Here is a 26,010-nt window from a genome sequence, read left to right on the forward strand (position 1 = left end):
GCGAATTGTGTCACAAGCCGACACTATATAAGCCTTGTTTTGGTCTTTTTTTTTTTTTTTTTAACCAATACCTTCTCATGTTTTAATCTCTGTATACAAAACATACAAATGTATAGTTATAGTAGTTTTAGAAACAAATATTGATTTAATTGATCTTGATTTACTCTAATTGACATTAAAATCAACTTTAAAAAAAAAAAAAAACGAGTCCATGGGTCTTGTTTCATCATCTGACCTGATATATTAGACCAGAGCCAATGCATCACTGATATCTATACGTGTGTTTGTTTGTGCACGCATTAGACCGCGCATGCGCCGTCCTTGTGTTTCTGTGCTCCTCACTCCTGAATCACTTAAATGTGAAGCATCACTTGTGTGCTACACCAGGCTTTCATTATAGTGTCAGGTCACTTATAATATGGGGTTTCGTGAGATACTTCTTTGGGAGCATGGGGCAAGTGGAGGTACAAGGAAAAGAGGGGAGTGCTACATCAAAGCTGGGAAAGAAAAAAAGGGTGTGTGGAGGGGGTTATAGATAATTAAATAAATAAATATTGTTCATGTACATTTATTGTTCGAATAGCTTCCGTGACGACTATCCCCACAGTGATCTGTGTAGTCAGGAAAAACACGTGTTTATGTTACGTTAGCACCCTAAATACACCCCTGGTGTATTAGGCATGATTGAAGGTAAGTGTGTGTGTGTGTGTGTGTGTGTGTGTGTGTGTGTGTGTGTGTGTGTGTGTGTGTGTGTGTGTGTGTGTGTGTGTGTGTGTGTGTGTGTGTGTGTGTGTGTGTGTGTGTGTGTGTTTCATAGTCTGGTCTGAGCCTCTGGGATATAAATCTCGATACTGTCTGCGCTCTCGGTAGCGGAGCTCTGCCGGACTGACGCGGCACGTTTGGCAGCTAGCAGGCGTTTGCGAGCCTCCAGACGTTGGCGCTCAGAGCTCTCCAGCGAGCGGTCCCTTGCCAGGGGAGGGTGGCCCTTCAGGGGCTTCTTTGGCACAGGAGGGGGCATCCTTCTCTCCTGGACAGGAATAACAAATAGTCTTAAAAATATACGAGAGTCCTCAGGGCAAGCTGCAGCCTAAACACAACGGAGAGCGGCACGACTGCAGCCGGGTGTTAGCGAGAGCAGCAAAGCTGTTGTTGGCGTAATGTCAGAGCATGCAATTCTCAATGAGGTTATGGTTCACAGTGCCAGCCATTTGTGTGGGATAAGACAGCATGATGGTGGCCATAGCGTGAGGTAAAAAGACCATTGGAGGTGGACAGGCCCCAAAGGTGCATGGCAGGTTGAGAAGCTTCTCAAAAGCAGCTCACTGTCAACAAGACAGAACAAAACAAGAATACAAGTGGTGACGACAGGCAGGCAACAGGACAATGTGCTACACATATCTGCATGCTAAGTTCAATTGTTTACACTTAACGGACACAGAAATGACAGCTGATAACATGCAGGTTAGTGAAGCATTCCAATACAATACTGAGTTTAGATTGTTCAATCCCTAAATAGTGTGTTTCATATTTGTCGTTTGCACCTGAATTTCCGGGGGAGTCAGAGGTTTCCAGTTGTTGGCTTTGAGTTGGTGGAGTTCATCAAACTTCAGGCTAATGTTCTCGATGGACAGCTGAAGCATGTCCCAGAAACCTGCCAGGTCCTGAGAGATGGGCCGCGGGTGTGCGTTTGGATTCTAGTACACAAACACACACACAGACAAAAGCATAGTTTATGGGCTCATCACACTTCTTTTTTTTTGTAAAGACGCTGTTTGTGTCTGACGCGCTATGGCAGCTGCTGCACACATCAAAATATTGGCTTTGAGTTAAATGGAATTGGAAAGATACCAACATTTCTTACATTGTACTGGCACTACGCTGTGATATGTGGGCTCGCTCGGCTCATATCCAAAATATGCCTTTGACTTCTTTATAATGCTTTGTTTTGAATTGCATGATTTACCTTCATTCAGTGCTCGAAAAGAAAAGAAATATTTAAATTTACACTGTATAAAGAACAAATATACATATTTAAAAGACAAATTTTCCTGATTCTGAATGGCTAATGATGGTGTTGTTATGTAACATTTATACACGTAACCAAAGGCTTAAAACAAAATTGGACAAATTAAAGAACTACACATTATTAGTGAAGAAAAACAAACTCTAAATCCAATAACCTGCATTCAAACTGTTGGTTCTAGTTTTTTCAAATGTGAAAGACAGCAGCGATGTGATGTCTGTACTGGATGCATAGTAAGCGACTGCTCGCCCGGCCTGTCAGGATGATTTGTGCAGGATGATGTCAGTGTGGGGGGAGGGCTCGCAGAGCATGCAGAGGATGAGGTGACACATACCAGATTCTCCTCACACAGCTCCCGGAACTGCTGGAACTTCTGGGACATCAGCAGCTGGGCACTCCCCACTGCACTGCGGATCTTCCCCAGGACTGCAGAAAGACACAGACGCACATGGCATGCACACGCACGCACACACGCACGCACACACACACACAATTCACAGAGCAATTACTCACAGAGCCGCATACTGCAGGCATGTTGCACCACTAACAGAGGAGGTGCATTAGTGATGCAACAACAAAAAAAAAGAGGATGTGCCAGACTCCTCTTTTAGATATGCCTTTCAAGAACAGAAATCATTAAAGGGGCATGAAATAATTATTCAAATGAGCTGTTTTTTTGTTTTGTTTTTAAAATGACACTTTCCAGCACATGCAAATGTTTTATTTTTTTTCCTCACTTAAGTGTATGGTTCTCCAAACTTATCATGATATTTAATGTTTTTTTGTAGTCTTGAGTGCAACAGAAAATAGATGGAATGCAAAACAATATTCAACGAGGAAGTTCTATTATTTCATGAATCCTGAAGGAGAACAACTACATGCATGTATTACTCCACCTGAAGTTAATGTGGTAAGGACCTGATAAAGGGAGTAACATATCTGCAATGCACATACAAAATCTTCAAAATCATTGTATGTCTGCACATGGTAGCCTGGGATGAAATGTAACCTTGAGAAAGCCTTCCTGGTCCTCTTGTTACCATAACAGCATAACACTAGCTGCATACGCAATGACATTTTCAGTAGGACACGAGTTGAGCTGCGCAGTGAGGACAGGTATAAATACAGTGCAGACTGCCTGAGGCGTGTTTGCTCAGTCTGGCATGTCTATGTAAGTGTGTATGTGTGTGTAAAACACATTTAGACCTGCGCATGCTGACAGGGCTGCTCTGTGTGAGTGTGTATTATATCAAGATCAAATAGTCGCCTCGAAAAAGCACCGAGTGAGCTCAGTTTGTGTGCGGGATCATTATAGACTGTGTCTAGAGGACACATGTGTGGCCGGGGCCAGCAGCAGCCTATTGATAAGTATGCAAGGTATGTCTGTGGAGGCCAGAGGGTCCGAGAAAGAAACAAGCAGCTATTGTAGTCCAATACCATGAATACCAGCACACTCTTGAGTTTAGGAGAGCACAGGACGAGACAAAAGGATGAAAATGAGACTGAAATCTCATAACATTTAAACCTAATCATCCGACTCACTCTCATCAGGCAGCTCGTTCTCCATCTCATCCTGCTCCATCTGTCGACACCAGCCCTCCATACGCTCCGTCTCGGCCTGCAGCAGCTTGAGGAACCAGCGCCCATCGCGGGGGCACACCAGTCGACCGACGGCCTCCAGGTCCTCCACCAAAGGTTCGGGTGCGCTGTCCATCCAAGGGTCAGGTGGAGGCAGGATGGAGGGGTCGAATCCCACCTCCCCGTAGTCGTCTCCCGCACAGGCATGGTAGTGGTTTCCGGAGCCCTGGATGCTAACAGTAGAAGTTGTGGCATCGCGAGAGTGCTGGCGAGGCATGGTGGCACAGTGACGCGGCGGCAGCTCGGGGGCATCCGAGGGGTTGTCGAGGTCAGCCTGCACCGCGGTGGTCACACTATTGGAGCGTGTCATCCTGCGGTAACTAGGAGAGGAAGCAAAACATGCTCATGATAAGATCAAATATTGAAAAAAGTTCTGATGTCATAATAACTTTTTAGTGTTCATAGGTGCTTCCAGCGTGAAGAATTGAAATTATGATCACAGCAATCTCATCATGATATTGACGGTAGTGAGGAACGTCTTTTTGTGTGTGAATGCTTTGTCACCTGGTTCATTCAGAAGCAGCAGAGTGTGCAGTTGTCTGTCACACCACAAGCTTAGGCTGACGCTCATACACAATCAGCAACAACACAAGGGCTCACACACACACACACCTGGGACCCTTCTCCTCCGCAGCTGGGCGTGCCGTGTGGTATTTGGCTCAGAGTCTTTGTGCAGTCTTTGCCAAATCCTTCCACACAATGTGCAGCAGGAGATGCACGCTCGCACACACATACATCCCAATTCAAGTCAACACATACATACAAGCACACAGTTGGCTACGTTCTATGGAGCAGCTCACCACCCCAGTTATAAATGTTATTCCAGAGGGGCAACAAGAGGTGGGACCAGAAAGAAAAGTGCACAGTGAGTGGGCAAGCCAGCCATCTAATCACCGCCAGATTAGAGCTAAAAGTAGTACAAACCTCTGAGCGCATAATTTATTAACAAGTACAAAATTATGTGATGAAGCTGCTTATGAGTAATACAAGCGTTGACATGGACCAGAGCTTCAAAGCTATGAATCAAATAAAAGTGCCGCAGTAGAAATGTCTGTATCCCAAACATGCCTTATCCTACTGCTAGAGGAAAGCACGGTTACATTTCCACTGCTTCTGCAGTCAATAAATCCCATTTATTTCAACAACTTACAACTTTAGCAGCCCATGCCCTCACTCTCCTCTCATGTGTGAACCTCTGTTTGACCTGCCTGCAGCACGACACACACAAATGATCACAGCTCTGTCACGTCTGCCTCAGCACATCTCTGGACTCCCACTCCTCCAGAATGCCACCCATTCATCTTTGCTTCCCCTTCTTTTCTCATTTATCTCCCCTCTTCGGCGAACACGAAAAAGAGAGCAAGAACAGGGGAGTGGCGTGGGACACATCAAACAGAGTGTGTATGAGCTTTATGTGTACATACCAGCAGCCTGGTGTGTGTGCGCATGTGTCTACGTGTATGTGTGTGAAAAGCAGTTAAAGAGTAACTCCTCCGAGCAGGTGTTCACTTCTAATGACCCCAGCCTGCTTTCTATCAGGCTGCTAACAACTTCCTGCAGGGGCAGAGGCATGCAAGGCCAAACACAGGCCAGACAGACAGATAGAAACACAGTCAAATCAATAAACAGGATGCAAAAGAACCGGAATAATTAGGGCATTTAAAGAGAAAAGTGAACAGAGGGACTGTAAACATAAATGCTGTATAGAGAAGGTAAAATACACAGAAATCCATGTCCCTACATTCATATGATGGACAGCTCTTGTCACAAGCTTGATGATAAACTCCAATTGTAGATGTAGAGAAGTAGAACCCTATGACATTAAATGTCCTTCAGCTGAGGACAATATCTAAATTCCAACTCACTGCGCTAGTCAGGACCTGAACAGCCATTTACGGACTTATACAACATTGTAAAGTTACTGGTCATCCTCACACATGACAGACAGTCATCATCATTATTGCGATTGATTTTCAAATCAGGGTAAAAGACAACACAAACACCAATCCATATGGCAAACATTTAATTCTACATGAGAATTCATCCAATATACCATTGACAAACATATGTATTTCACATACGCAACTAATACCTTTGTTTCAATCTGTGCATGTTGGATATTAGTTAAGTTTTTATCACAGGAATGACAAACCAGTTGGAACAAAAACATTAAACACCAGCATGTTTAGCTGCCGCTGCAGCTGACTTTTCAAGATGCTTGTGCATGTGGTTTTGTCACTATCAGACTATGTGTTATGTTCCATTCCTCCAACGACTGCAAAGCCATCTGGTTAACAACAAGTCCAAAACAACACTAAGGTCATTAAAGCAGAGCATATCAGAAAATCCATCAAAGTTCAACACATTTGGATAAATGTGTTTATTTTTCAATTTATCTGTATGCTTGTGATAGGATACAAGCATCATGGAAGACAACAACAAACTTGTAAAAGATAAGTTTGTGATGATTTGTGTTCATTTCTCGTACAGTTCTTTACACTCACTGAGTTAATCCTAGTTCAAACATCAACATGAGGTTAAGGCCTACAATGGCTGAATAAAAACACCCACACATACACACCCACACAAACCTGAGCACTGGAGCAAGACTATAGGAGTTCGGTACTCTCGCTGTCTGGGAATCTAACGTAGGGGGCAGCATGCCCAGACCTCCCAGGTGTGTGCGTGTGCGCTCACACACACACACACACACACACACACACACACACACACACACACACACACACACACACACACACACACACACACACACACACACACACACACACACACACACACACACACACACACACACACACACACACACACACACACACACACACACACACACACACACACACACACACACAGGTGCTAACTGATGCCAAGATGCACCAACCAAAACACAGTCCTGCCACTGCAAACATTAACCAGATGAAATGCTCAGGCTGCAGTCCTATGTAACATTCAGGCCTTAGACAACCACAAGGCATTTGGATGAGTTAATATTTGGCTTGGCAAATCATGGACCTCAAAGCTTGGTCAATCAGCTGAGACCTCCTCGCTCATAAATCCTCTCACATTCTCTGACACCATGCAAGTTTGTGTTTTGCTGGACTCTGACCCTGGTGTGACCTCCGAATTAAACTGCCGTGTCTCTGACTTCCCGAGGCGTACCTTGACTACAGTGCAACAACCAAGACCATTTGGTATACTTCATAACTTCATTGACCAGATAGAAAGTCACAATATTGACTGGGTGAATGTAAGGCAGACAAAGAAGTCATAAATGCCTGCGTGTCCCAACGGAGGCCTCGATAAACTTGGTGAGATGTGAGCTAATGAAACGGTGTGCACACCAGTCCACTTCCCTTCAAACTGGGCACATGTTACAGAATGAGAGACCAGAGCTGACAGCACAGCAGCGCCTCTCCGGACTAAACAAACCCAATAAAACGCTCCTCTTCTCTCCCCCCTTCCCTCCCTCCCACACATACAACAAACATGCAGCCTCAAAGTGGCTTGAATCACAATGACTGGAGCAACAGATGGCTGTCAACTCACCCCCTCCACCTTCTCAGCTCCCTGCACCACATCCTCTGGCCCAGCTGTCACTTGGGGCCCCTGGCTGAGGGGGCTCTGACGCCAGCCTCCCCTGAACTGGGGACAGCTGCTGAGGGGAAGTCAGCGTAGGAGGGTGGGGTGGGGGCAAAGCTTGTGGTGCACATTACAACCTTCTCTCTGTCTGCATAAGTCCTGCTTCTGTTATCTCTCCCTCATCGCTCATCTCAGACTTATCCAGTTTCCTTTTTACAACCATGACCTCTTTCTGTCTTTGTTGCTACTCACCATCGCTCATCCTCCACCTGAATTCCTATCGACTGGAATTTAGACTGCTCCTCTGTCGGCCCTTCTTCCTCTGGGTCCACCTGAAAGGAGTGAAGAAACTGTCAAACTGCTTGCCGGAGTTTTACTTCTCAACTTCGCCTGGGTTCGTCCACAAACCTGGATCCCTATGGAGAGGCACTTGCGTAGTGCTTCCCTCTGAGCCTTGCTGTCGGCAGACACGTGTGCAACTGCAGAGGTGGTGGCGGTGGCAGTAATGGTGATGGTGCTGTTGGTGACGTGCTGACTGGCCGGGCCGTGCACCTGAGCGTTAGCTGCCTCTATGGCCGCCGTCAGGGCCTTCATGCTGTCGATGCTCTCTGTGGAGTTGGACAGGCCTGGCTGGGAGCTGATGCCAGTTCGGGCGCCGGAGCCCCCGTCCATGTACGCATCCTGAGCAGACTCTGTGCTGCTTTGGGCCGTGATGGATATAAATGGTTTGGATGGCGTGGTACGTGGTGGGACTGGGGGAGGTGTCTTTTTGTACGTTGTGATGCATGATGACACTGAAGAGAGGAGACAGAAAAAGAGATCATTACACAATAGAAGCATTAAATGAACAAACAAACAAAAAATCTTTCCACTGTTTGGCCTTGGCCCTGAAAATTCAAAAATATATGGAGTGGGATTTGCAAAAAAATGCCCACTTCAGCATACCAAAAGCAAGTTTAGATCATCCTGTTCATCCAGAAACCCTCTTCTTCCCCGTCTCAAAGAATATTTACAATGCATTCATGCAAGTGGACTTAGGACATTATGTTTTGTCACATTGTAGTTTGCACGCTGAAGTTTTCATTGCCGTTTTCAGAATTTTGGTCCGTGAGCACTTGTTATTAAAGTGAATGTTGAAACATTTGATTTATGGATACTATCTAAACATTTTAGCCATATTTTTTGAAACACAACCTGCAGCGTATTTCTGGACAGAGAGGCTGTCTCCGTCGCTGGCTGACCCTTCCTCCGACTCTGAGCACTTCCAAAAATGCAGGTGACTTTTGCTCCTTGAATACTTCCCCTGTAGACATACATATGGAGCCGGTTTTAATTGTGCTGCTATCTGCTCTGATTGACCCCAAAACACTGTAGAAATTGTTTTCTAATTATTTTTCTCGTATTCATTTCACTGAGATGTGGTGATTACAATGTTTTCCATTCTAAATGCCTGTGCAATCTGCATCATGGAAATATTCTAGATTACAATGGACAATTGTTGACAACAGCTGATATCGGCTTCTTTGCAGTCACACGAGGAAACATATCTGTCACACCCCACTGTGTTAGTTCTGCCTCCTGCCTTAAGTTCAACTTGTCGCATGATATGTAAAACTGCTGTATATCCTAAAATCAGAATAACTCAGCTTCTGCAATTCTATCCATCAGCGGCTAAAACTAGGTAAAATTGTTGCTTACAAAAATCCATCACAATTCTGGATTTGAACTACTGTATGTCCCTCTGGTGATGCATTGGATTAAGTCTTGACTTTGAGTGTGGGAAAAGTAAGCTTGAATCCAGGATGCAGCGGGAAGGGCATCTACGGAGCAAGTTGACTTGCTGGATCAACACTTGTAAAAGGGAACAGATGGAACTACATAAATTCTCTGCTTGAGAGGGAATGAAAGTGTTCCGACTCCTTAGGCCCTTGTATTGGAGTAAAAATGGACAGTAGATTAGTGCTAACTTTGACAAATCAGAGCCGCATCTAGTAATAGGATTAGAGGTCAGCTACTTGACCCACTGATCTAGATGGTTAAGCCTTCTACGCACTGACTGTACACATTCAGACCAATTTGACAGTGCCAAATATAACTATGCCTGATTATGTGCCTTGCTGTTGTTTGCACACATAATCAAGCACAGAAGCTCAATGAAATTGTGTTTGTCTTCTGGAAAGCCTATTGCACAAGAAATGCTTTGTTTCAAATTCAAGGAAATGCATCGAAAAAGAAGCGATTATTCCTCTGCTCAGTAACACTCGTCCTCCCTGTCAGCACAGACTCCTTCTCATGTTACAGCTACAGGTTCTGCACAGACAATGGAGCCTCTCACATATACTGAGTCAGAAGCTTGTCTATAGAAACATGCCAGCAGACAAAAAAAACTCAGAGCCTCACTGCAGAGAGCTAAAAACAGCCACCTCTTAACTTCATTATGGTTTGGAATCTCCTTCCTGTACGGGTGCTATCATCAAAACTAGGTCGTTCTCACCGTGCTCTGCAGCAAAACTAGGACAGAGGGTTTCCTGGATTTCTTTAATCCCTGCAAAAGACAAACATCCTACCGAGGTGAGATCGGAGCTATGTGTGCGGCCGACAACTTTTGCCAACCACACCCAACCCATGCAACGATGTCTAAAATTAAAACTGAGATGGCAAGATGCAAAGCAAATACGATGCCACTCTGACAGCTCCAGAGGCCATAACGCACTGTAAGTGAACAGAGGGCTGACTTCATCCTTTTGCCAGAGTAATCACTGTCGTCCACCCCTCCCTCCCCATCTGCATCATGAACTGTGATTGGATGATCCCAGACAAGATTTTTATTCGGGTTTTGACAAGCTGGAAAGAATTCAGTTGGGATGAGAGCGGCATCAGATGAGATCATCGTTACGAATCTGTGTGCCTTAATGACCCCCCCTCCCCCCAAAAAAGCAGGACTTACTATATTTCCTTATACAGCTAAGAGACATTTGTATTTTTTGAGAGAGACACTGTGTGTGCAGGAGTTACTGCCAAGAGCCATCGCAGGAAAAATCATCCGAGCCCGTCACAATATATACCACTGTCTCGACTTCACAGAGTTGTCAGGGGAATATGAGCGACATCCAGGGCTAATCTTTGGAAAGGTCACAGAGAACAAACTCACAAGAGAACAAAAAATGCACAGTGAACACAACATGCACTCACAGGGCGGGAGAGCACGGGAGGGAGAGAGAGAGGGAGGGTGAGGTCCTGCCCCTATCATCCGTGGAGGTTCAAAGGATAGAATGTCAGCCCCTTTCAGAGCGTCTATCCCCTGAAGTCATCTAAAAGTCACAAGTGTGTGTGTCTCTGCATGTGTGTGTGTGTTTGTGCATGTTGGATGACTGTATATGCATGTGTGCTCATCTCAGGTCCACAGAGGGGTTAAAGAGGGTTTTCATCCGCTCAATAAAACACTGTGTGAAACAGGAGAAGCAGCAGAGTGTCCCACCTAGTTGTCACTGTGAGAGACAGACACACCAGAGAATGACAGGGGTTTCCAATGCCATGACAGGTTAAGTAAACATACTCAAGAGTTGGGACATGCCCACGCACACAGGCCTGCGGAGACACACAAATAACATTGACACAACCCAGCCTAGCATTTCAACCTCTCCACATCAAGGGAGACCACAGACTTCCTGCCAGAGATATGCTCTCGATCCATCAGGAGCTGGTGTCAACTATAAAGCGGCCTGAGCGAGTGACTTGTTATTGAGTGTTAGGAGACATGTCATTAAACATTCAGCAAAATTAATGGATGGAACTAGAGACTTCTAGTTAGAGATACTCATACTAATATCAAGGGTATTGCTCCAAAACCAAGGACGCAAAACACATTTGACCAAAACAACTATCCTGATAAGGCAGAGGCCAAGTTTCCACAGAAATGATGAGAGCAAAGCTTGATCCTCTCGCAGCCATGAAAGCATTAGACAGCTACACTGCCCTGGACCTCCCACACACACAGACAGTCAAGGACAGAGTGAAGCAGGAATGTGACGCAGGACTCCATCAAACCCTTAAGAAGGAATGTGAAAACCTTCCCTCTATCACGGATACACGCTGAGAAAAGGTTCTCACCGAATAATATCAAGTTAATGCAGCTTTGCTCACCGTCAGAAAAACACATTCATACACTCTAATGTGGAAAAAAGTGAAATAACTACCTGACTAAATGGAAATTGGGTGCTAAAATCTCATTTCTCTCGCTTCGCAGAAACCTGCTGCGAGCATTGTCATCTAGAAAAGAGACAAGTTTGTGAATGACAAAACTCTCGTGGCTCTATGCCAAATCCTTCTTTTGACAAATGCTTCAAAAGTCCCCTGCCGACAAGTTGGTGTGAATAGCAGTTCTTCTTGGCAGCGCATTCTCCCCACCCATGGGCTTGATAATATCAAAGAAAGCCCTCTTCCCTCTCCTGAGACAAAGCAACGTCTCCATTCATTCCTCGAGCCTTCAGAACAAAAACAGACTTGCAAGCCACCTCTTTTCTGACTCTCCCGATCGCCGTGTCCCATTTGTGTGTCTGCAGAGGTGTGTGCTGTTTCCTTTATTTAATCACGGTCTTCATGTTACCGGACAGATTGAAGGCAGGCAGCTGCCTTGTAATCTTCAATCTGTATATCTGTGCGATAGGCCACTTCAAAGAGCAGACGGTTCAGTTGAAGAGGCTGGCTAACAGGAACGGGCTCCCCCATGCGGGGGCCAAGGGCAAATCCACCACCATCCAAAGAAATACAAAGGCCAGGATAGGGGGCGGTCGGTATGGGGGAACATTGACAGCTGAGCCCAGCTGCACTGTGTTTGGGATGAGGGTCTGCCAGAGGGGAAAGAATAGTTAACAGAGAAGAGGAGGTGAAAGAAAAACTGAGGATGAGGAGGTGGTATGGGGGTGAATCAGAGAGTTTACTGCCCGCTCCGTCTGGTCTCTGTCCATTTGTCCATCCCTGTCTTACTCTTGTCACACACACACACACACGCACACAAACACACGCACACAGAGCCAGCTGGGGTCCTTTGTGATAGTGTCACCATGGTGACACGTAGCAACATGAAGTTTGCTGGCAGGCCTGGCGTTCGACCAGCAGCAAGTGGAGGAGGGCTTCTGTTGGCCATTTGTTTAGCTTGACATGGTACACTGCATCTGCACTGACACTCACCCAAACACCAGCCAACAAGAAAAGTCAGCAGGAATGACGTGTCACAGATAGCTCACCCTCAAAATCAAATAAACGGTAGAGCATTAGCAGGGAGAGACACGCCGAGTGCCCCCTGTGATGTAAATGAATATCCGATGTTTCTAGCCCTGAAGCGTTACCTTTGTGCCGCTGAGTGCTGAACTCTACAAACCAGTTTGTCTTGGATCTGAGTCAAAAAAGGCTTGTCTCGGTCCTTCCGGGACAGCGTCACAGGATGACAATAACCTAAAAGGTTAATTCCTGGTGACATTACACTGTTGTTGTGAACCACAATGCAGCACAAACAAATCCAAAGCTCGACTCAACACTGCCCCTGCTCGGCCTATTTAAGTGAAGTGCTGAAGCAGTCAGTGCATTTAGAAAGCTGAAATGCACACAGAGCTGCAATTTCGCTTCTTATCACATCTCACACTTAAAGGCCATGTCTGTGGAAGAAGTTTTCATATATTTCTCTATTTCTGCTAAAAATGGGGTCCAAATTTGATGGAAACTCCTGCCAGTTTGAGCCGATTCATTGATGCTCAGCTGCCTATGTATGTCTATTGGATGCAGGATGAGTCATCACACACTGGCCACTGTTTGACAGAAAGAAAAACAAAAAAAAGAAAATGCCAAAATATCTTTGACATTTATAATCACAGATTACGAAATAAGTCCATAATATGAGTAAAGACGCTAAATTAAAAACTAGCGAAATGGCTGTTTATTTCAGGGGCTCTTTACTCAGCTGATACTTCAGAAACACCACTAATTCTGTAAACAACATACGAAGGTCTTTTGAAAGACCTCTGTTGACCCTCTGTGAGTCACCTGAAAAACTCTCCGAGACCTTCATGTCAGTCTGCGACTTTGAGCCACCACAGGTCAGAGGTCAGCAGAGAGGGTTTCTGCTCTCCAGATGCCTGAACTCAGACACAATAGCTCACTGTGTGCGCCTATGGGTATGTGTGAACAGAAGGGGAAGGTGGCAGGCTGAGTGCCTTTTAAAGGGGTATATTTAGCATGTGTGAGTGCACGTTGGGGAGGGAGTTTTCAGTGCAAATGGGACAAGAGTTGTAAACATCCTGCACTAAATGCTACATTCAAATGGATTTTTCTTAGCAAGATAAACACAAGCACTGCGTATCAGCGCCGAGCATTTGTTAAAAATCCCTGCAGTGTCTTCAGACCAATGACACTCTCAACAGAGCTGTGTGCAGTGTACCGCCACAGTGTCAACAGTGGGCTCTTACAGGCTTGTGTCTCCTGCACCACTAGATAAGAGTGTGTTTACAACTGTCAGCCACTGCTAAATCTGGCAGGCAGCTGCTCCCTGTTAGGCAATAGATTCACTTCACTTAACCCACTTTCCTGTGTTCCAAGTTCAAACAGCGAGCCTGGTTACCTGCATTCCTCCTTTATGGCTTGACGCTCTCATCGCCCTGTCAATCAGTGACAGGCAGACACAGACACTGTGAGGTAAAAACCAATGGGGTGGGAAAATGAAAATTGAGAGTTTGTTCTTAAAAAAGGCCACCACACTGTTGGTGATAACATTGGTGTGTTTGTGTTCGAGACAACCCGTGCGAGAGGTATGGTGTTTTGAAGCTCGGAATTAGTGGAGGCTTCATCTATCCTGAAACGTGCCAGGGATTGTTTGACATCAACGTTAAATCTCAAAACGAGTAATAACTACAACCAGGCAGCATCAGCATGATAAAAGCCAGCGAGACTCTACATTTGCTGCACTGTCAGGTATAACATTTCAGCATTTGCTCTAAATGTCGCTCTCCGTACAGCACTGAAGCATCTGGCTAATCTCCTGAAGACTTTCCTCACATCAAGGGGGTTTCTCATTAGACCAGCCCGGTGACAGCTCCAGGCCGTTTTCATTGTTCTCCACTCCTCCTTGGCAAGAGTTTCACCTGACTACTTCACCACCACATGAACAGACACATCAGCCTTTTGTTTTCTGTCCAAAAGACCTGCCTGCAGGGGGCTGAAAGAGAGAGAGAGAGAGAGAGTGCAGTTACTCAACATGAGGAGAGACAAGTGGGAGAGATATAAAGAAAGAAAAATAGAAGGTGAAGTGAGAAAGGGAAGAGAGAAAAGATGATAGGGTTAGTTTGCAGTGCCGTTTCCTTCAGTTCCTGTACATTCCAGCTGCTTTGTGGGGCATAAACCTGAGCTTTAGCCCGAACACTAAAACTAACACGCTCACAGATCTCACGCATGCTTTCACTGCGCTCATTTCCCACTGCATTGCTCACCGGCTGACTGATACTTTGAGAGCAGACTGGCTCACTGAGTGAAATGACACATCCGATGTGCCGCCAATGACAGCATGGGTTACAGTAACAAGTCTGGCATATCGAAAAACAAGATCCTGAAGCTGAGAAGGAGAATCAGAAAGTCAAAACTTTGTGATAGAGCATTGTCAGACCCCCCCAAAAAAAAGAAGATAGTGTTGGTCGATGCTGCCATTTTGTGCTACTAAATGGATAACACAGGCCACTTAGACAAGTGTCTGGTAAACTAAAAATACCCACACGCCAATGTTGCCACCACACTGTCTCTGAGTGCTAAACACAGCTGCCTGATGAAATGAGACTGTCCACTAAAAAGCATGTGGTATTACAGCCAAGTACAGGAAAACATAACCACAAACCAGAGGAATAATGGACACTGGGGCAAAATAGCAAATGCAGAGACAACAAAACACAAGGAGCTGCCGCGCGCGCGCACGCACGCACGCACGCACGCACGCACGCACGCACGCACGCACGCACGCACACACACACACACACACACACACACACACACACACACACACACACACACACACACACACACACACACACACACACACACACACACACACACACACACACACACCAGACGGCTGAAACACAATGCCGATGTCATGTCATTACATGAAGAATCGCTGCTCCTTGCTTCAGCTTCTATTTACATATAAATGCCACGGAATGTGGCCAAAAGTTCACTTCTCCTTTCTCCTGACAAAAAAACAAAACAAAAAAAAAGAGCTAAGTTTGCATGATACAAGCTCTCGAAAGATGTACTCCAAAAGGGAAAAAAAAAGAGTCAAACTTGATTCATAAAATGACTAAGCACAGAAAGTAACAGGAAAGCCAGCCGGCAGATTTTACAAGTGCTCGAGTTTACTCTTCCAGGAATGCCGTGAAACATCAGTGTCGGGTGTTGTTTCACAGTCCTGGGTTTTTTTTTTTTCTTTGCATTCCTTCCCCTTTTTGCCCCTGTTTGACGTTCTTTGTCCTGACCGCTTGCACATGGAGGGGAAAGGAGACACTGGCGGCCTAATCCGCTGCCAGAGGCACACTAAAGCCATCTGGGCCCAAAACCAAACGTCAGGCCTTCTGTGTCTCCTATATGAGAGGAGGAACGAAACAGGCGGGGGAGGACTGATGGAGAGAGAGGGAGGGAGATGGAAAGTTAAGAGAGAGCGGGAGGGAAATGAGAGAGAAAAGAGGGAGACAGAAAGGCAGGAGGTACAAGGAAGGCTAAGGGGGGATTTGGAACAAGAACCAGGCTACGCTGGCGCATACTGTCTTTTGTGGTTTTCAGGCCTGACCCTTTGACCCTATACATCCTGTCAGAGGGGTGGAGGAGGCAGAGGGAAAGACGAGATGGCAGCTATAGGCACTGGCTGCATGAGTGTGTGTGTGTGTGTCTGTCTGTTGGAAGCAACAAGCACAGCAAAGAGCATGGGGAAATATCCTTGAGGATGTTCCAGAGCTGTATCTGTCTCTCAGGTGTGAGTTTTCACACGCGTCTTTCCTCCCTGCCTCTGTGTTTACGTCCACTCCCTGCAGAAGTTTGTAGGGGAGGAACAATGGTCTTTCCCACATTCCCACTCTCCTGCCGAGAGCTCTCGTTTGTCTCATGCATTCCTTTCTCCATTCATCTCTTTCTCTCTCTCTCCTCCTGGACAGAAAAAAAAAAAAAAAACCCTCCTGGTACTCTTTACATGGGGGAGGGGCTGAGTATGTGCTTTAAAAATCTCTGAGTGGAATCAGTCCCCTCGAACACAGCCTCTCCCCTCCTCCTTCTCCTCCTCCCTCTGTTTTACTTGGTTAGTGAAGCAGCAAAGCTTTAAGAAAAGGAGGAGAAAGATGAGATGCATTCTTTCTCTCCCTCTTGCTGTCTCTCAGTTTGTACCACGGGTGAGCTGTGGCTTATTTTTAATGACTGGTTAAAAAAAAAAAAAAAAAAAAAAGAGGGAGGGCTGGGTCTCTTCCCCATCAGCCGCTTGCACACAGGCTCAGTCACTTTGACACACACACACATTACTGTAGCTGAGTCTGGGACTTTCACAGAGAAGTCTTTAATTTGCGCTGGGGCCTGGCCTCCCACACTGCACGGCCCAAACCACCCACTTACAGCCATGCTGCACCATTCCTCAGAGTTACTTCAGCGTGTTCTCTCCCCTTCAGAGCAGGGAAAGCAACATGAACTCTCTAGCACACAATTTAGCTGTCAAGAAGAGTAAAAAAATAAATAACAAATAGCAAGACAACAAAGAAAAGGAAACATGTTCCTTCTTTCCTATGAAAAAAAAGTCCATATTCTCTGGGAGAGATTTAACTATATATCCCACCCCCTTTTATGCTTTTTTAAATTTTTTATTAATATTCCCCTGGGGCTTTAAACTTTACAGGCCCTGCCCTGCCCAGCTTTAGCATGGAGGAGCCACGAGGATCATCCACAATCAACATTGAGGAAATCCTTTCAGGGCTTTGCTTTTCCTTTGCTCTCTCTGATGCCAAAACACAGACAGGAAGAGCAGAAGTGGGAGGAGTGGGATAGCCCCTACCTGACAGAATAGCCCCCGTCTACCTGACCCGATGCACCAAATGGCCTGCTTGCCTCACGATATTTGAGAAAGTAATCTGGAAAGTAAACCATTGATTCCGGCATCTTAATGGGAAACCGCAGTGTGTGTTCTTTCTGCAGAGTGGCGACAGCAGGGGTTCACTGCCGCAGCCATTCTTTGTGTTTGTTGTAGCCCCGTCAGCTCCTCCCTTTACCCCTCTCTCTCATTTTCCCCGTCCTGGCTTTTTTCAAGCAGAAAGCTGGAGGAAAGGAATGAATGACATTGTCCTGCTTACGCTTCCTGTGTCAAAAGATATCCAAACGCCACTCTTCCTCCCTGAATGGCCATAATCAAAGCATTCCAAGCCCTAACAAGCTGGGACCAATTAAGTCGTAAGTAAACATAAACACCTAGGAGCCACAAACAAAGGTTTAAGTCCTGCAGATTTAGCCTACCGACTGACTGACTGATCCTACTTTTGAACATGTATGGACAGGAAATTACCGGTGATGCGGGTCATGGAAATACACAATAATTACACATGATTGATACAAAGTTATAGCAATCCCATGCAGAAATATTCAGCAAGTGCCTACAGGTGCTCCTCATCTGCACAAGCTGCTTACGATCGTATTACATCAGAGCCTCATGTTGCACATTATTTGGGTCATAGTCAACACTTCCAAGTTGAACCAGATTGCAGAAATTTCAGTGGAAACATGCTTTTAACCAGATGAGGCTATGATGACATCTAGTGAACGATTTCATATTGCAAGTCAAGACTTTCCTTTTCTTCCAGACCACAACTTACTTTAAACTCAATTTCCACTTGCATGTCAAATAAGGAGACCATCCTATTGAGAGGGAAGGTAACAGGGAGAATCACATCAATGACCATTTTAAATGCAGCTGCAACAACGTGGAAAGCCCCCACAGATTTAAAACTTTTTGAACTAAATTCAATTCCTCTGGATCTGTTTTATCTGACTAACACTCTTAAGCTGACGGCGCGCTGCATAAAAGAGATGCTGAGTGTTTTTTCCCTTGTGTCAATGAAAGAGCGACAGTGCATGTTCCCACTGGCTTGCATTCTCAGACAGTCGTGACAGGATGAAGTAATTACTGAGTGGCTGACACACCAGCATGGCTAGGATTTATCTCCTCCAGGAAGAGAGATAGCCAAATCACAGTTTACCCACATTGAGCACCCAGTTGAGGCTTGATCCCACAGCTGCAAAAAGGAGAAGCCACACGCAGACACATTGACACCGTCATAGAAACACAGACACAGACACACACACACCCTCATGCTCGAAAGCCCCGCCGACCCAAAGCTGCCAACCGCAACTTAGAACGGCATCTTTCTCCTTTTTATCCCACATGTGTGCTCTGCATGTGCGAGTATGTCACCACATGCCTTGACCCAGCCCTCGCTTCCTGTCAAACACACCTACTCGCAGCATCAAAGCCTGCGGAATGACAGCATTATGCAGGTGTGTGTAAGAGAGAAAGAGCAGCAGTGAGATTTAAAGAGACAGATGACACCAGAGTAGTGTTTAATTCACATCCCTCTTTGAATAATAATTCCACCTTAGAGGATGGTGGCTTTGATCCTCTGACACACAGGTGTAGTTCACATGCAGAGGCATACGCTGCTAAGACAGGGCTTTATCAGGCCCTGTAATTAACGGTGGGGCAGGAAGTGGAGAACACTACAGTGTGTGTGTGTGTGTGTGTGTGTGTGTGTGTGTGTGTGTGTGTGTGTGTGTGTGTGTGTGTGTGTGTGTGTGTGTGTGTGTGTGTGTGTGTGTGTGTGTGTGTGTGTGTGTGTGGTGTGTAGAACTGAGGAACAGACATTGAAAGAGAGATTGATAGAGCTGGAAGGTGCATTCCAGCACAACAGCTTCAGCCGAACGATGTTTGATCTCTGTGTCTGGGAGGCACGTTTACATCAAGCAAACCTGAATATCAGTCATGACTCAGGGGTAACACACACACACACACACACACACACACACACACACACACACACACACACACACACACACACACACACACACACACACACACACACACACACACACACACACACACACACACACACACACACACACACACACACACACACACACACACACACACACACACACACACACACACACACACACACACACACACACACACACACTAATCTGGGGCTACAACTTGTTAGCAGGATCCACTGCACTCCATGAGGACAGACTTTAAAAACAGGAATGCAGCTCCCTCTAATGGAGACAATGAGACACTGAAAAACTGAGAACTAAACTGTAAATGATTTGGCAAAATCATTCCAAAATGAGACATCAGCAAATTTCCAGCTCCAGCATTAGGTTCAGAAAATATCCTTCATAATGGTACACATTGGGGTTGTCAATAATACTGAATCATAGTTCCATTCTAAAAATAAATAAATAATGTAATATATGATACACACCATGTACTTGCAGTCTGATTCTATCACAAGTAGTTTTTGCAAGTCTTATCCACTAGAGGGCAGACAGCCATAGGACAACCAGCAGATTTTAAATTAGCAACAAGTATTTAGCCAGATAAGTCTGGACATAAAAAATGAACTTATCAAATGTCAACTTTTATAAATATCTTTGTCAAAAGTCTTTCCTGCCAAACTCTTTCAATAAAGTGTAAAAACATGACAGCTGCTCAATCCATTCAGACCGTTCTAGATTTGAATCAGTCTCATGTCATTGTGAATAAACATTTTGTCATTTAAGTGTAAGCTGCAGGTAAACCTGGTGGCAGTGAAGGGATGTAGCTTTAGCAGGTGTTGAATCAATTTGGATGTTCTTTAGTTGATGGAAAGCCAAAAACTTTCAAAAAAGTGTTCAAGTGCAGTGATCTCAATTATAAAAGTAGTTATCGTTGCTTTCTGCTTTGTTTTCTATTCAACAGCCCTGGGACATAAATTGCATTTATCATGTGATACTCTCTATTCATAAATAAAGTCAACTGATCTGACAATTTTCTGGAAAACTGTATCTTGTTGACTGGTGTTAACAGGAGAGCAAAATATACTAACATATGATACACTGTGAATAAACATATGTTATGATTTTCTATATTTTCATGTCACAGTTTTAGAAATAAATGTGATTTCCATTTTTGGACTTCACATAGCAAGAAGATCACCGATTGGAGTTTAGGTTGGACTGAGGGGCGTTTCTCTGTGGAGTTTGAGTACTTGTGTGTCTTTTTTCACCCGGTACTCTAGTTTATTCCCAGATTCCTCCAAAAACATTTAACAATATTCATTACATCTTTTCTTTGGTGCATTTTATTTTTTTTAAACAAAGGCGGTAGTTAAATCTGTACAACAATAGATAACAAACCAATAGAAACTATGTTGGAGCCTTAATAACAGTTCAATCTGTGTTAGAGAGTATTGAAGCGGATTCAAAGAATTAACATAGCACATAATTGTCTTTTTTTGGGAAGAGGAATAATAAATGCAACATAAAAATCTTTTTTTCCTCACATAATGACATCTTTGATGATGCCAGATAAAAACTGATTTACCTTACTGAGGAAAAACCATCTAACGCTCAGAGAGAGAAAACAATATTGTTTTGCAGAGAACTTGGTGAGTTGTAGGGCTTACTCCTCTGCAGAGCGCCGCAGAGCTCCCGAGCTTAGCACATAGTCGGTTTAATTACGACCGCATTTCCACCTGACCTCTTTATCTTTGTTCTTCGGTCTTTATTCGGCTTTTCGTGTGGATTACAAGCAGTCCGGCATTAACGTTGCCCCTCTTTCTATCTTTTTTCACTGTGTCAAACTTGGATTTGCTGATCCCAGCTGACTGTGAGCGAAGGCAGAGTACAGCCTTGAGACGTACCCAGTCTAAAACACACACAATCACACTCACTCACATTCATACTGGAGAAAAACAGAACACAGAAAATGGATGAGATGAGATCCCTAACCACAACCATACAGTGTAGTGACCAAGTGTTATTTCAATGTTAAAATATACTGGATAAATATGTGAGAAGGATAATGACATTGGCCTTGATGCAGCGCAGTCATAATTGCTCTTTGAGTGTAATTAGTGTTTTTATTGTTGTGATTCTTCTGAGAAAATAATATAGTTGACTCGATTACTTTTATTTTTTTGTAAAACTGTCTTCAATTCACATTCAAAACAACTAATGGATATAAGTTCTAGTTGTAGTCTATTTGGCTGTTCCCTTTTTTTTTTTTTAAGGGGTCACACAGTAGGTCATTGTACCTTGTATAAACTTGACAAATGTTTTTTATGCAGGAGACAACTGGAATTCAAACCTGGGTGCCATGAAATCAAGGTAAAAACGTAACCTGATGGGAGAATAGAAATTATTGCAACTAATCTTTGATCATCTTAATGCTCATCCACAGGGACACTAAATGATTGTGGCAAATGCGTCTCACCTTCCCTTGGCAAGTGTTTTGCAAATTCTGCTTGAACATGATAATTGCCACTTAAAAGAAACTCTGGAGCAGAGGCTTTTGAAAGTGAGTGGTGGGGGGATAACATGACTGGATAACGGAGCAGAGTACAGTATGGAGACAGGCTGAGGAGGAGGGACACTTGGGATTGTGCTTGGCAGCTATTAGGGTGCTCCAATGAAACCTCACTGAACCCAACTGAGACAAACCCAGAGGAGAATGATTGATACGAGTGCCTCTGTCACACTGAGGTAACTGGGTACTTGAAAAGTACACTCCACTACACTGAATCGCTCCTAAGTCATTTGAGAGTCAGAAACTTCAACATAAATTTCAAACAAGTTTCAGCGTTTAGAAAAGTATCACGTTTGTGTGAAAGAACATTTCAAAAGTAGATTTGTTTCTAATGACAGAAATAATGGGTTTGCACAGAAACTTAAGTGTGCAACCCCTTGTGCATGCAGGTACTTCTACTTCCTCTTAGAGTCCAAAAACTATATATTTGAGGTTTTATTGATGACCCTATTTGGTCTTAGGTGTGAATGTGGGTGTGGTGATCCATCTTTTTGTGTTTGACCTGTTCAGGGTGTACTCTGCCTTCAACTATAGTTAGCTGGGACCAACTGCAAGACCTTACAACCCTGAATTGGCTCAAATGGATGGATGGATCTAAAGCTAAAGTAAAATTGCTGATATGCTTCATTGTGTCCGAACACTAAGCATCAATCTTAGGCAGGCCCGTGCAACCTGGATTATGATCATAGCCCTACATGGAGGGTGGTTATGTGACAGCATTAAACAATAATCATACCTGGCTAGATGTACAGGCAGCTGTTTGACAGCTGCTGTCTTTCTCAATAACAGTGATAAAATAGAATAACACCCATGCATCATTTCTAAGACGTTATCTAACTTAGGTCACAGGGCACTGGAGCTGATCCCTGCTGAAGGTGAAGACAGGGTACACCCCTGAATGGACAAACACAAAGAAACACATTACCACACACACTTACATTCACAGCCTTCATGCTATAAGGCAAGACTGCTAACCAGCACATTACTGAGAGGCCTGCTATAATCACATCCAAATGGTAAATTCACTTAGCAAGGTACTTCATTAAATTATGGCTCTGTGTGGTTGTCGGGCAGCCAGTGTCAGGAAAAAATGGCTTCAAAAAAGAAAAGAAAAAAAACAACACTGCACAGTTTACTGATATAAATATACTAATATAAATTAATATCTTATGTATTACATGTAATTTAAAAAATAATCCTAGATTTGGTTAATTTGTTAATTAGAGGAGCAGTAAGGTAAATAAAGGTGAATAGAAAAAAGAATTACTTCTTTAAGTTTAATGTCGTTTTGTAACTTTTGCACAGTAATTCTGCAAGTGGGAACAGTGATCCCTGAAAACATCAAACACATATCACTGAACAGAAGGTACTTCAAATAACAAACTTATGTAACTACTTCCCAGATGAAGTTTTTTCAAGGATGAATTTCAAGCTACCGTACTATAATTGAGTTGGAACAATTTGTGAATGAAACTGAAGAATACTAACTATCCACAATGTGAATCATATGTGATTCAAATTGAGAGATGGGATTATGCTGGGAAACATAATATTACATCGTGAAAACAAAATTGAAATGCCTGAATTATAAAAATCTCTAAAGAAGCTTGGTGCAACAGTGTCAGTGTTTTTATTAATAATATTAATGATTACATGTCCAGGTGGCTAAGGCCCCTCTGGATACATTTGTAAACAGCTGAGACTTTATTACCCACACGGGGTGGCCTCTTTCATGTACATGATAGAAACATAATCCCACATGACTATGGCCTCGTTGAATCACCAGAGACATGTGTGTACTGTGCATGTGTGTGTCTGTGTGCGCTCAGGGCATGTTGTACTCGGAAAGGTCTCTGATTCTCATCCCAAAATAGAAAGCTGATGGATGGTAGGTAAGCAGGGAGGTGGCATGGCTGGCAAGCATGGGCATGACTCACTCAAACACAGATGGCTGGATAGAAGCACAGGGCCACAGACCGCCCGTCTGTCAAACAGCAGGGTGGCAGTGGCCCTCCATCTCCCCTGGCATGCCTTGGACCGGTTAGTGGCGCCAGTGATCCCTCTCTCCAGGCCCCGTGGGGGCTCATCGTCTTTCTGCTCTGCCTCACTTCAGCACGTACAAAAGCCTGAGGTGAACCTGCATGAACTGTGATCCCACAGGGGCAAATGGTCTGACCCAAATAACTTGATCCCACAGAGGAGGGTGTTTTGATGCGGTGCCAGGTGCTCCTCTGTGTGATGCAGGCTACACCCGTCACCCCCACCCTCCCACCACAAGCATCAGAGATAGACCAAAAATAAAATGAGAGCTGGAAAGCAATCAACATTTCCTGTCTCGCATGACTGAGAAGCTAATAGAGAAATAGCATGTCGCTAACTTGACATGGTGAATTGCCCACATGGTATGAAGTTTAGGGGGGAAACTACAGATGCAGATGGTTTGAAAATAGGTTAGAGTTGTTGCTGAGGATGTCTGAAGTGCTTCAAGATCTGCCGCACTATGCTGAAGGTGTTGAACGAGTCTGTGGTGACGAGCGCCATCCTCTAAGCTGTTGCATGCTGGGGAAGCAGGCTGAGGATGGCCGACACCAACAGGCTCAACAAACTCATCAGAAAGGCCGGTGGTGTGGTGGGGGTGGAGATGGACTCTGTTCAGGTGGTATCTGGTCCAAACTGAGGTCCATCCTGAACAATGTCTCCTCCATGATGTCAGGATCAACAGCAGGAGCTTCTTCAGTAACAGACTACCACCAAAATGCTCTACAGAGTACCACAGAAGAACCTCCCCTCCTGATCACACCAGACTCTATAACTCCACTTTGTAATTGTGTTTATTGTGATTTCCTGCCAATTCATTTCTTCCCATGCTTATATTAGTCCCAAGTGAGGCTTTTGCATATTAATATTTAATATTAAGTTTGATTTTTAATTCTGTCTCTTTTGATATTTTAACTTTTCATTATATTATGTGTGGAGCAACAGTAAAAAAATTCCATCTGGGATTAATAAAAATATATATCTATTCTATTCTAAATATCACAAAAATAAATGTATGTCTTGGTTCTAGAGAGTATCTGATGATGTATTCCTTCTCTTGTGATTTCCAGAAACTGGGTGTGTTTTCATGTGAAGCATGAATAAGCAGAAAGCATGGGCTGGGTTTGTGAAGCCAATCACAATAAAAATACTACTTTCGTTTTGTACTTTCACAATAAAAAAAAATCACTGAGGCGATACAAACTCGCTGCTTAAATATCACAGACAAAACTTCATCCACGGGCAATTTAATCGACTTTCAATCGTCTCTGGCTGAGGTTTATTAATCAAGCTCACGTGTAAGCGCGCTCCGCCGCCTTCTCGTTTTTTATTCTGAAAGGGCGCGGTGGCCTGACTTCCGGCCGCTGCCTGCCTTGAACGCACTTCACCGTCCCTGATCATGGCACGCTCACAAACAACGCACAAACCCAACTGCGGCGTTTACTCACAGAAGCGGATCCAGTAGTCGCACGCGCCGAGCAGCGCGCTGTACAGACAATGAAGTAACGACATGGCCGCGGTGTGTCCGCCACACAGAGCCGAGTGACAGGAGGAGTCCTCTCTGCCTCTTTTCCTCTTTCTCTCTGACGATGTTGGATCTTATGTCAGGATGTGGACGCGCCTGGATTCTCCCCCCCACCCGCACCCCAAACACACTAATAACTCCTGCAGGGTGGGACAGTCCCCTTCACTGTCCTCATGCAACTCCCCCAACTCACTTCTGCAAATGCGGCGTTTATTTCTTTTACAAAATATTTCCCATTTAATTAAAATCGCAAAACAACAAAGACTAACTTTGACCCCCCCCCCCCCCCCCAAAAAAATAACTTTGTTTCTCTCAAATAAATTTTTTTTTAACACTGTCCACATAGTTGTATTGACTGTCATTACAATCTGTACTGCAGTTATCATGTTTTGTTTTTACTTTATTGTTACTGTTGTTATCATTCTTAATATCTATACTGCTCACTTACTGTTGCCAAAAACGCAAATTTCCCCATTGTGGGACAAATAAAGGATAACCCAGTTTTATCTAATCCCATCTCATCTTATCTTATCTTATTATCCGAGCTGTCTGCAGTGTGTGGGTGAC

General features: G+C 44.4%; 1 protein-coding gene across 1 annotated transcript; it reads right to left on the reverse strand.

Moving 5' to 3' along the window:
* Positions 1-62: 62 nt before the first annotated feature.
* Positions 63-25,550, reverse strand: dlgap1b (discs, large homolog-associated protein 1b). Its single transcript, XM_080489307.1, has 7 exons — positions 25,367-25,550; positions 7,667-8,052; positions 7,511-7,590; positions 3,566-3,981; positions 2,358-2,449; positions 1,542-1,694; positions 63-1,027 (listed from the first exon to the last, which is right to left on the reverse strand). The coding sequence occupies exons 1-7, from the start codon at positions 25,428-25,430 to the stop codon at positions 812-814; spliced, it is 1,407 nt and encodes a 468-aa protein (XP_080345433.1). The 5' UTR covers positions 25,431-25,550; the 3' UTR covers positions 63-811.
* Positions 25,551-26,010: the final 460 nt, after the last annotated feature.

This window comes from Lipophrys pholis (genome assembly GCF_963383615.2).
Source record: "Lipophrys pholis genome assembly, chromosome: 20".
NCBI classification, from domain to species: Eukaryota; Metazoa; Chordata; class Actinopteri; order Blenniiformes; family Blenniidae; genus Lipophrys; species Lipophrys pholis.

Bases quoted from the DNA above. Each gene is read 5' to 3' on its own strand.
- dlgap1b (XM_080489307.1), bottom strand. From the start codon at position 25,430: ATGTCGTTACTTCATTGTCTGTACAGCGCGCTGCTCGGCGCGTGCGAC. The intron at 8,053-25,366 runs GTGAGTAAACGC...TCCTCTCTTCAG, and splicing joins CGACTACTGGATCCGCTTCT to TGTCATCATGCATCACAACG. The intron at 3,982-7,510 runs GTGAGTAGCAAC...TTCCTCTCCTAG, and splicing joins CAGGTGGAGGATGAGCGATG to TTACCGCAGGATGACACGCT.